General features: G+C 38.0%; 1 protein-coding gene and 1 long non-coding RNA gene across 10 annotated transcripts in view; both read right to left on the bottom strand.

Annotated features, from left to right (window-relative positions):
- LOC133280431 (uncharacterized) overlaps window positions 1–11,961 on the bottom strand; it is a 148,249-nt gene that overhangs the window by 25,017 nt on the left and 111,271 nt on the right. The gene's annotated exons all lie outside the window — the stretch shown is intronic.
- MARK1 (microtubule affinity regulating kinase 1) overlaps window positions 2,949–11,961 on the bottom strand; it is a 58,139-nt gene continuing 49,126 nt past the window's right edge. For 3 of the 9 annotated variants that reach the window (XM_061475342.1, XM_061475344.1, XM_061475350.1), the window contains 4 exons: window positions 10,460–10,621; window positions 9,412–9,666; window positions 6,621–6,665; window positions 2,949–4,524 (listed from right to left, as the gene is read on the bottom strand). In XM_061475342.1, coding sequence (XP_061331326.1) covers window positions 4,170–4,524; window positions 6,621–6,665; window positions 9,412–9,666; window positions 10,460–10,621 — 817 coding nt within the window. In that variant the 3' untranslated portion in view covers window positions 2,949–4,169. Of the gene's footprint in view, window positions 4,525–6,620; window positions 6,666–8,432; window positions 8,875–9,411; window positions 9,667–10,459; window positions 10,622–11,961 lie in introns of those variants that run through there. The other 6 variants (XM_061475343.1, XM_061475345.1, XM_061475346.1 and 3 more) reach the window with 5 other exon arrangements.

The following is an 11,961-nucleotide window of genomic DNA, read 5'->3' as shown; positions in this document are numbered from 1 at the left end:
AGCAAGCGAATCCTGCACCCAACATGGTCATTGGCCCCAAGGATGGGTGTCACCATCGTCACAGCTCCAGCCAGAAAGCTGTGTGAGCGAGAGCCTGGCCAGTCCTCTGAAGGGTGGGGATATGAGCCAAGTCCCGGGCCTGTCGCTATGTGAAAAGTGCTCTATCCCTTCCCCTGTTCTGTATTAAACACATCACCACTCCTGTTACCATCACCAGGGTTTTAATGTGTATTTCCAAAAGGTTGAGGTGGAGACCTAAACCCAGGACAGGATAACTGGTCCCAAACAGACTTCTACCATGGCCCATGCATGGCCCTTGGAGCTTGTTCTTCCTCTGAACTCCAGTGCCTGTCTCTGAGCTACTCAGTTCTCTTCCCCAACTCAAGGAGCCAGATGCCGAGCTTGCCTTTGTCCTGGAGCCGCAGGGATGTCCTAAACACTGCAGAGAGAGTGAAACAGGTGACACCAGAGGTCCTGTCCCAAACACCTATTCTAACAGTAATGGCATGGTGTAGGAGTTCCATTTTGCCTGCTCTGATAAGCTGCTGTAGATTTTCATGTGCCACTCTCTAAGATAGTTTGAGGGATGAAGTAATAGCTTGATGCTGATTAAGTAGCAGCATCAAAAAATAACATATCAAATGTTTAATGCTGGATTTTGCCAATTACAACCTCAAGATACTTGAAAAATGGTAAATTCTTTTTCTGGGGCTTTGAAACGTGTTTAGGTCAAGGTTTCCCATTTATAGACCCATTACTGAATGTATGCTTTGTCCCTAAGCAAGAAGCATAGAGATAGTGAAAGATAATCTGTCTTCTCATGAGGGGCAGCTCTTTCTCCACAGACTGGGTTTGTACCTAGTACCTCTCAAATGCATGACGCTAGGTATCAAAAGGCTCATGTCCAACAGCTCATGGAATTTAAGCACCACTGGAACACTCCAGCATTAATGACACCACTTGCTTCACAAGGAGTGAACGTTTATAGTCCTTCCACTGACCTCTGTACATGTTAATGTTTGAGATCCCTTTTCACGCACTCCAATTTACTTAGTTTGGAACTGTCTGTATACCCTAAATAAAGAAATGAAGCAAAAACCCAACCCAAACCAGCGGAACCATGCACTAGTCTTAACTGCTGACCCCCAAACACCCCCTAGAATGCTGCCAAGGAATTACAACCAACTACATAAGCCCTCTGTAGACCCAAGGCATCCCTTCCCCTCCCCAGAGGTGTGGAACATGACGTGGTGTTTTAACTGTCTTTCAGCTTTGGCAAGTTAATGCCACACTGATCCCCTCCCACATGACAGTCAAACTACATTTGGATCCAAATGTTCTCATCCCACTCTTACCCATAGAGTAACTTAGACATAACAGGTACCTAACAAGATTGTTATTGAGGGACCCAAGAACACCCCAGGCATTGAGGATTCAGTAATATCCCACTGATTTCTGTACCAAGTGCGCTCTACTTGCCAATAAACCCACCAGTTCTGAAAAAGTATCTTTCTTGGATCTTCCCATCTTATTCCTGCCAGGAACAGGTTTGGGAAGCCAAATGGTGCGCTTGGGTGCAGCTACACCTTTCACAACTCATGCTCATGCTGAAGCACTTGGTGTATCTGCTCCAGAGAGCATAAGGCGGGTCAGAGCTTGTCTTCCAGCAATGGAAGGCAGAAGAGCAGCAGGGCTGGGGAATCAGGGAAGTTCACACAGTTGACCATTACTGGAAATAATGCCATTAAACTGGCACTTGAGGTATCACGTTTCATATGAGCGCTGAACTGAAACACAGTCTCCATCCTCTGGAAATGGTACATGTGTTTCGGGGAATATGAACACATCTCTGGTTACATGAAGTACTGAAACTCAGTGCCAATGTAGGGCAGAGTCAGCTGGGTAAAACCACAGCTCAGGAAGCCATCCTGAGCCCTTAATCTACCCTCTCACAGCATGACCTATATTTTTTTCACTGAACCTTCTGAAAAGGCAAAGGGTTTTGTTTCAGAACTAAGTTTATACACGATCTTGGGTTAATAGTGGTGTATTTTCAAAGATAATTGAACATGGGATAGAGTATTGGATGACATGGTTTAGTGCAAAGCATCCCTGCCCATGGCAGAGGGTTGGAGTTGGATGATCTTAAGGTCCTCTCCAACCCAAACCATTCTATAGTTCTATGATTCACAGACCCCTTACCCTGCCTTCCCCACTGAGAGGTACTAAACCACACTGCAGGACCCCAGAACCAATGTATCACTAATCCTGAATTCACAGTATTGAAGATGAAGCCTGTACCCCATGAGCCTATTTTGCTCCCTGCAGTAATCACTGTGCTTTTATAAAGGGCAACCAACAAGTAGTTTAGTATGAGAACTGTTCAAGTAAGTTTTAATAGAGTGCACCAGTGAATCAAGATGACTTGCATCAGATTTTGTTTCAATGAACATCAGATAAAAAAAAAAAAAAAGAAAAAAGAAAAGGGGCTACAGTTCTTTCTTTCCAAACACCACCCTTTTTCTAAGGCAACAATACACGTCCATTTCAGAACATAACTGTTACATAGGAAAGCTACATCACAGTACAGCATGTAAAGTCCATCTCGGTCAAGAAGCCATTAGAGAATGGCACATTTACTACACTTACAGCCTTCTAACTTAGGGTTACAGAGTTTACCACAGAGGGTTTTTTTTATTTTTTTAATTTTTTTTTTTTTAGTTTTTATTATTTTAAAGTGACAGTTTCTTAATGAACTTTCTATTCTTCACAAGAGTGTGCTGATGGGGCCCTTATCTTGATATTACAGTAATTACGACATTAAATAACATTGCACAACCAACCTCTATGGTTAATTCAGTACAAAATAACAAGTATTAAAATGTACCAGTACTAGTGGTTTTACATAGTTTATAATCATTAATTATGAAGGAAAAAAATGTGTGGGGTTGTCTTTTTTTTCTTCTTTTCCATAGGCAAGTGCCTAATTACAAAGCTGCACATTACAGGCATAATGATGTGGAATAAATACAAGAAATCTGGTAAAATATTAAACACAAACAGGTTACATGGGAACAAACTGTACAACCACGAAAGCATAAATCAACAATTTACCATTATAAACAATGTATGTTTAGCTGTAAAATATCCTGTGGAATTGCATGTACTCTTTGGAGGGGGGGGGGGCACATGTTCCAAAAGCCAAGCTAATTCCTGAGGTGGTATTATTAACTGAAAAAATTGGTCAACACTTCAGATTATCTTGTGCTATTAAACAGTCCCAATATTAATATATTTCCATAAAATGGAATTTATAGTATTCTGAAGGCAGCAAAAAACAAGTGATACTTTACACCATGAGAGTCAAATAAATCATTATGGTTCTCCATTGTGGTGCTACATTGGTTGATGGGACATGGGAGTAAGCACTGTGACTTACAGACAGAACATCACTTACACTTGGTTTCTGTTCCCTCACAATTCTGAGCTGGCCCAAGGCAGAACAAAGGATTTTAACTGTAAGTGCCAACACTGTAAACATGTTTGTATTTTGTTTGTTTTTCAACTAAACACCACCCGATAACAAGGGTAATAAGAGCCTAAGATAAGCAGGAACAGTCTAGTGTAGAACAAAAGCTGGTTATTCATCAGCTTTCGGTTCACATTATGAACAATCTTTAAATAATTAAAAATGGTCATGCTACAGTTGTCAAAACTATTTTTGTGCATCTGACTCAGGAGAGAAGTTGTTTAAAAAACGCATGACAGAGATAAGACTTATAAAAACCACCAAAAATGTAAATGATAGGGAAGAATTTTTCCAACTCAAAGCATCAAACATACATTTCTGTGCAGAAATCTAGACAACTATACAAGATCTGAATTTAAGCAGTCATCTTTTTATTATACAACTCTATGAACATAAAATGAACAGAATGCTCTATATACTTACCTGTACATGTGAACATAACTTCTTTAGCTACAGTTATTTAATATAGGTCATACTGGATTTAACTTTACAATTCTGAATAACTATGTATAACCTTATTGCAATAAGGGCAATTTCTACATGGGGAGTTTCACAGGCCAATCACATTAGGCGTAACCAGTACATTCAAAGTGTAGATCATGTATGAATCTTCCCTGATCCCAAAAAATTTAGGTTCTCTTTACAGCTTAAGCTCGTTCGCTATCTTGGATGCAATGTTCTTAAATGCGATAGAAGTCCCAGATATTCTTTTGAAGCGAACTCCATTGAGCGACAACCGCGGCAGTTTGCAGACTTCCATCTCCCACTGAACAAGGCTATCTTGTCGTGCATCACCGTGAACACAGAAGAGCAAAAACCTCTCTTTTTGTTCGTAATCACAGTTATTAGCATCTAACACTTTCCGAATCTCTCTCATCATATCATTAGGGTCCATAGAACTAGTGGTCTTCATACTCCACGTGAACCGCAAGGAACGTGGCTTGGAATCCTTGCTATCCTCCTTCTCTCTGTCTTTTGGCTCCCCAGAAGCACTCCTGGAAGAAGTGACATACAGAACAGTCAAGAATAAAAGCCGTAGAACCAAAAGATAGAAGAGAAATACAGTTCTTGAGCAGGGGTTTCTAAACTGCCATTGCCACACAGTCACACAGAAGCCAATTCAAAGGTTTTGATGGACAGGACGCTGCTGGAACAGTCATGCACCATCTCCTGCACGCACGTGTGCTGCAGAGCAGCACTGGGAGCTCTGCCAGTACTGAGCCGCACTGAAGCAGCTCCCAGTGGTGGCACACAAGCAAAGCAAGTTTGAAAACCCCTGCTCTAAAACGTTCTGATGACATGTGCAATGGTAACTGCAGCGGACACACGTTACTCCAGACTGCTCCAAAGAAAGTGGAATCTATGTAAAAGCATGACTGAAGTTCTGCTGATTTCATGATCTGGAGCATGCCATACACCGACAGAACTGAAGTTGAGAGAGACAATCCTGAAGCAGAAATCATACTGTAAAAGCAGCAGAGGAAGAAATCCCACCCTGTGATTCACAAGAGTTCAGTTAATTCCCTCCCCTCTTTTCTTCCTTTCCCTCCTTTTTGCATTTATTATGTATTTTTGACCTCTCTCTCTGTAAAAATATAACAATGTGCTTTATTTTAACAGATTAAGCAAAATTTTTTGCTGTAATTTGGTTGTAAACAGCTTGCTTGTCAAGCAGTTAAGGACATAGCCTGTGGCTTTTTCATGGAAGAAACAGTGACATATAGAAACAAAGTAATTTTGTTGACACAATGACATGGACAAAATTTCAAAGGATTAATTTCCAACCAAGGTTCTTGCTCTGACGCTTCTTTTATTTATTCAGTTGCAGAAAGCATTTGGAGAAACAGCACTCATTATTTAAAAGTAACAGCCAACTGTTTCTATTCTTGTTCCAGGTACTTCAGATGCCGGATGCCCCCCATCCATCACTGGGGAAAGGTGCTGTTCTCATTTTGATAGTCTACAAACTGTCACTATTCAGAGAGGAGTCAAAACAAGCATTTTTAATTTGACTTTCAGTGTGATCCCCAAGAAGCCACATCAGTGTTAAGCGATAGAGCATGGCAGGGAGAAGATCTCAAAGACTTTTAGCCCAAAACAGACACTGTAGGATGACAAAAAGTAGAGGAAGCTGGAGAATGAAAGCAAGAGCTGAAAGCAATTTCACACTTCATTTGAACAGTTGATTAATCTCTATTTTTCCCCTTCCACATCAAGAATTTGACAGCTAATAAACTTTGAATTGAAAAGGGCTAACGTAAATAAAATGTATTGTGTATTACACAATGAATCCTGTTAAAAACGTGCTGCCTTTTTTTGTTGTTTAAATAAAGGCTTTCTGTTTTGACATCTAAGCGGACACTTTCCATAAGTGACCAGTTTAGGATGCAAACTACAATGCCTGTTCATTAGAGAGCATCAAAATAAAAAGTTATGCATTGTACTAAGCACACCAAAAATGCAGAACCAAATGCTGAGATACGGCAAAAGAGCAGATATACTGGAAAATGAGCATATGAAGGAATGCTTTAGTACTAAGACAGCAGATACAGATTTGCGTACAGTGGTTGCCATACAAATTCAGTACTTAGCAGTCACCACCCTTTTTGTCTCTGAATGTCACTTATTTCTCAATGTGAAGTGACATTCATTTCACAGGGACTAAAGGTGTTTACTTCTGGTTAACAGCAGCTTTAATAATGAATGCAGTAAGCAACTATAGTAAAAATGCGATATTAAATATATACACACACACAGACACAAAGTATACTATATTTTCCACTGAAACCAAAAGTAAACACCATTAAATATTTATAAGCGAAAACATGATTTTAAGTGCCTAAATAATTGGTCAGCTCCTACAGGGGGCTTTATTGTTCATGGGAATATACTTAAATAAAACTTTTATATCAAATACTTCGCAAGGGATAAAGGCCCTCACCAAAGCCCCTCCCCCCACAAATAAAAACCATTTTTGAAATGCAGATTAATTAAATACTATTCTATTTTACATCCTGATTAACTCTTGAAGAAACCACTTAAACCTTGATGCGAAAGACCTAGGAGCGAAGTATTAATAGTGGCTCCTCACCTTGAGGTGTCAGTTCTGCCACTGGCTTCGCCTTCACTTGGATCCCTCAAAACAAAGTTAAGGTTGAGATTCAATGATAAAGGTGAAAAATAAAAGTTAAGAAAACCTACATCTAGAACAATGTTAAATAGCTACTGATCAAAAAAAGAGAAAAACCAGTATAATTATGTCAAGCCTAACACTGTTTAATAGTATTTTTCCCACAGCTGTAAATTTAACTTCCCTTTATGACACCTTCACTTCTTGCAGCTCTAACACATAATGGTTTATTTATCTGTTTTTTAAATTGATGGTAATATCAACACGTTATTCTTAACCTACTGCAGACAGAGGGCAATGGCCACAAGTAATTCCAGCAAGCACACAGGATCAAGGCGGTCTGGGGGAGGGGGGTGCTCCACTCTGCACCCTTCTGGCCAAGCCTTTACAGCTCAGTCCTGAGAGCACAGGGAGGTGCTCTTGCTTAGGCACGCTCAAATTATTAAAGGTAAGACGTGCCTAAGAGTTTGTGAGATCAAATGTTTGGAGCCCAGTTGAGAAAGCTTACTTCAACACCTGCTTATCTTTAAGCAAATCAGCTGTTACTTTGGCAAGATTACTGGTGAGCTTGAGGTTAAACATGTTTTTTTTTTTTTTTCCTCATTTTGGTGAATTAGAACTGTAAAAAGGAACTGTTCTGTATTATGCCCTTTTAGTCTGAATCAACTTGAAAAACAGTGTGTAAGCCACCTAGGTATGTTCCTAGTGCTGCTGTACAAACATTTTAGCACACAATTTCAGCTACTAATTTATAATATCTTCAAAACACAAATACTTTAGTAAATAACATCAGAGAAGCATCATTTGACATAAACCATTGATGCAAAATACATCAATACCCTATTCGTTAAGCATTCTCATTACGGATTTGTTTTATATACTTACCAGAAAAGGCATTTAACCTTTGCCAAAAGGTAATAAAAGTCTTTCATGACACCTTCTATTCAAGGTATGCTTTAAACCATTATTTACTGAGCAGCGCACAAGTTAACAGGCATGCAGTTACGTGATCCAGCTAAAGAACAGCAACCCCCAAACCTCCACCCAAACAACCCCCAGTTTACAGAAACAAAACCACAACAAAACACCAAACCCTCCACCACCACCAGCAACAAACCACCCAAAGCCCTTATAAGGCCTTCATTATAGGAAAATGCATTTTTAGCTGTATAAGGCATAACAGGAAATTGTATAAAATGTTCTCTAGTAAAGATAACTTTAAGACATCAATTTACAATGTTAATTCTAAATACACAGTTTACATTATTATTTTAACATTGCAGTATAACATAATGAAAATATTAATTCTTTGATCCGACTTGTCAAAACAATTCAAGATACCATTCCTTGCAAATAGCAATGAGCTGCAGTGCAGAAAACCAGCCTGTGCTCCTGAAATTGGTTAGGTAAGTAACAGAAAATACCTTTTCTCCCATTAAGAAATGTACCCTGAGAACACAAGAGACTAATTTTGCTGTAACTTTTGTTTCTTGTTTTAAACTGCAGAACAAATTCTTCCCCCCCCACCCCGTAAAGTGCTGGAGATACCAATAATGGAGGATCATAGTCCTGTATCTTCAGGTTTCTGAAAAAAGAAAATAATTCACATACTTTTTTTGGTTTTTCTTTTTAGTTCATCATAAGAGGTATTGCTTAAACATACAGTGAGGCACTAGGTGCTCACCAGGTTAAATCCATTTTATAAGGAAAACACTGAATTTCTAGCTTTCTCTCTTCCCTTATAGTATCATCTTATGCAACTCATATTTTACTTACAAATTTGCTACTATCTTAACCTAGGTTTGAATTTTTATATCTATATATTATATATATACACACACAGACAAATGACAATTCATTACATAACAGCATAATTCTGCAAAGAAAAGCGAGGTTTACAAGACATAGTTCTGTTGTAAAACTGACAATAATGCATATGGATACATCCATAAGTAGGCTTAAGAATTATAAGTAAATCACTGTTAGATAGGGGCAAACTGAAAATTAAATCCCATTTTGGAAAAGCTATTGGGACTGCGAAGTCAATAGTCACTTAATATTAAACTATGTATTTGAAAATCCTTCCCAGCACTTCTTACAATATTATTACTGTTAGCATCATCACGGGAATGACCGCAGGTCCAGGGTGTGTGGGTTTTCTTCTTTCAGAATCCTGAACTTGCTTTTGAAGAAGCTGGTAACATGATATGAGAGGCTGCATGATACTGAAATATTAGTATTTCCAGACATCCAGACTTCTGCCCACTTCTACACTTCTCATCTACTCACGAATTTTAGAAGTCCCTGAAATAATTTGTTAATACCTCTTCCCTCTAAGCATGGCAATGAAACACTTGTAAATACAGCCCTTGCAACAAAGTGCATCCAGTTAAAATATTGTTATTAAATAATGACTCATTTTTAAGTCACTGCTTTCAGTATTTAAGTTCATTTCATTTTAACTTAATTGTAGCATCTCTGTATTTTAGCTGTAAAGCATGAGTAAAAATGCTTTTGAGAAGCATTCTTTCGCTCCTTTCAGATAAAGCAGCAGAATAACTGGTCAAACATAACAGTTACAATACACACAGAGAAGTAAAACAAGGCAGGTTCTGAAAGGAACATACAAACCAAGCAGCATTCTGACTAAATGTACATCTACTTCAGACTTAAACTGGATATTTTCAATGACTTTGCAAATATGGCCCTATATAAGCTGCACTTTTTTTCTCTTAAAAATCGAGGTACTAACCTGCGAACAAACTTGGAAGTTATCTTGCTTATAATACCAGTTGATGTCCCTCTTCTAGCATGTGCAAAAGCACCGGTTTCATGTGATGGTGAGGCAGGCGGTCCATTGTAAGTGGCATTACGCCGCTCCCTTAGCTGCTCACCATGGAAAGTGCTTCGACTTGAACTCCCCCGAGGAAAGCGGGTTCGGTCTGGAGTGGTAGTGCTAATACTATGAGCAGACGGGGAAGCAGCAGGCACTCTTTGAGTTGCACTGCTGGGAAAACAGAAACATAAATAAAGAGAAAGACTGTGCTAGAAACCCTCCTACATGACAACCATTTCTCAAAGACAGGAAAAAAATCCTGCTCTTGATTCCTTTTTCTTTAAGCCTGATTCTACTACTTATTTCCCTTTATGATTCATACTTAGAAATAATCAAGATACATATTCATTGTAAAATCAAACTGTCTCAAGTATTAAGAGCAGTTAAAAAATACACACAGATAATAGGACAAAGGGAAAAGGTAGAAAACTCTGTAGTAAGATCTGAATGTTCCTAGTCCTCTTCCTGAAAACTATGTTCATCAAAACCTTTAACACACAAGCACTCCAAAAGCTTAACAGATACTTCTTAAGAAGTAATCTGGCAAAAATAAATACATAAAGCTATTTGGGCAATTAACAGTAACTATACTACAGTGCTTTTAAGACAGAAATGAGCCTAGCAATCTACAAAACCAAAAGGCTAACATTTCAGTGTCTCACATGAATTTACGGCGGCCTGTGTTGTACAGTCCTGTCTAAATTAGTTAAATGTTTAACTACTTAAGTTTTCCAGAAGCATCCAGAGGGAGGCAGTCAAGGAACTTCTTTAACTATATGCAAACATGTTATGAACAAAATCAGGCTTAAATTGTCTGTAATGCCCACACTACTTGAGTAACCTGGTGTTTTGAGACAGAATGCAAAATGACAGTTTTGAACAGACTGCAATCAAAGTAGATCATGGACTAAACAACAAATTTTTGAAGTGCACAGCATTAAAGAAATAGTAATCAATTTATTACCTTGGTCTGTAAGCTTCAGTGCCGTCTTTGATGGTTGGCAGTGTAACTTTTATAGGATGACCAGAGGCAGACATAGACTTTTGATGCCGAGGCCGTGTTGATACAGCAGAAGCTACTGCAGAGCCTGCGGAAGACGTGCTACTCGCAGACATTTCTGTTAGGCTTTTACCATGGTAGCAAGGCAGGAGGGAAGGACAAATGAAAAGGGAAAAGAAAGGTTAGAGTATAACACCATAGCAAACAGGGAAAATAACAATTAATTTCTTCTTTTAGTGCCGTTTAAAAAACCATAAGACTGAGTGACCCAGCTGCCATATTCAGCTTAAGGAAAGAACACAGAATTCTGAGAAAATTATGTTCATCCACAAATCACATCACCATGTATGTTAAATCAGGCCTTTTCACTCCTCCCAAGATTAAAGGTTACACACACATTATTCAAAGTAATGAAGAAATACCACAAAGAGTACATGGAAATAGTAAAAAAAAAAAACTGAAAAAAGAAATTTGCAAAAGCCTTAAATAGATTGATTAAACAGAGTCTCCTTTTGTGAAATGAATACCCTTATTTTCAGTTAAAACTCAAACATCTAGAACTTGAAACATTTGGAACTGCTGTCACATTATCACTTGGTAGCAAGTCTATTTTCAAAGGATCAAGTTGTACTTCTCCTCTGGACCATCTCAACCACTGCTAGGATGAGCCAAAATACAGTTCTCTCTACCCCGCTTTGCCTAAGTGGCAAGGAAGAGACGAAAGTAGCAGTAAAACTATCATATTATTAATTTTTAATATAAAAGTCAAATGACTTTTTAATACAGAAGTCAAACTACAGCTTTGTCTCCACAAGCATAAAAAAAGTTGCATTAATAATGTATTAGCAACAACAGTCCCAAAGCTAAATAATATCTGTAGCAAAGAGGTAAAGATTTAGTGTGAGTAAGCCAATTACACAAGATTTTCAGCTATACCAAATACAATCACAATGTATTACAGGAAAGGTGAGTATACAACTCAAAAATCCCTCATTTTTCAGAATCTGCTCAAAAAGCAGAACATACTCATTGCACTTATGAAAGGAACAGGGATTAAGAGTTGTCTTTTCAATGCTATAGAAAAAAAATTAAATATAAATTTAAAAAATGAGAAACTTTTGAAATAAAATCCCTTCTTATTATGTTTTTGGTATTAAATCTATTGCAGGAAAACCTGTATTCATTTTTGTGAGATCAGAAAAATTACGCAAGTATAAATTTTAATCCTAAAAAAAAATTCTTATTTCTTTAAAAAAAAACAAACTATTGCAAACTTTGTTCAAATATTTTTATCTATAGTCAAAAATTTGGAAAGATGCTTTTGAGAGCACCTAATAATTTGAAATTAATTAAATACTGAAAATCAGTCTTTTTAATGTACCTCCTTATAGCACTTGGAATAGCTGTACTTCACGTGTTCCATAGCTCATTTTACTATAGTTCAACAGCCCTATACTCTTGCTATT

Source organism: Pezoporus flaviventris, unplaced genomic scaffold (assembly GCF_033815535.1).
Source record: "Pezoporus flaviventris isolate CSIRO_AGI_PZ_B2104156 unplaced genomic scaffold, CSIRO_AGI_Pfla_v1 ptg000083l, whole genome shotgun sequence".
NCBI classification, from domain to species: Eukaryota; Metazoa; Chordata; class Aves; order Psittaciformes; family Psittacidae; genus Pezoporus; species Pezoporus flaviventris.
This window is presented reverse-complemented; position numbering and strand designations above follow the sequence as displayed.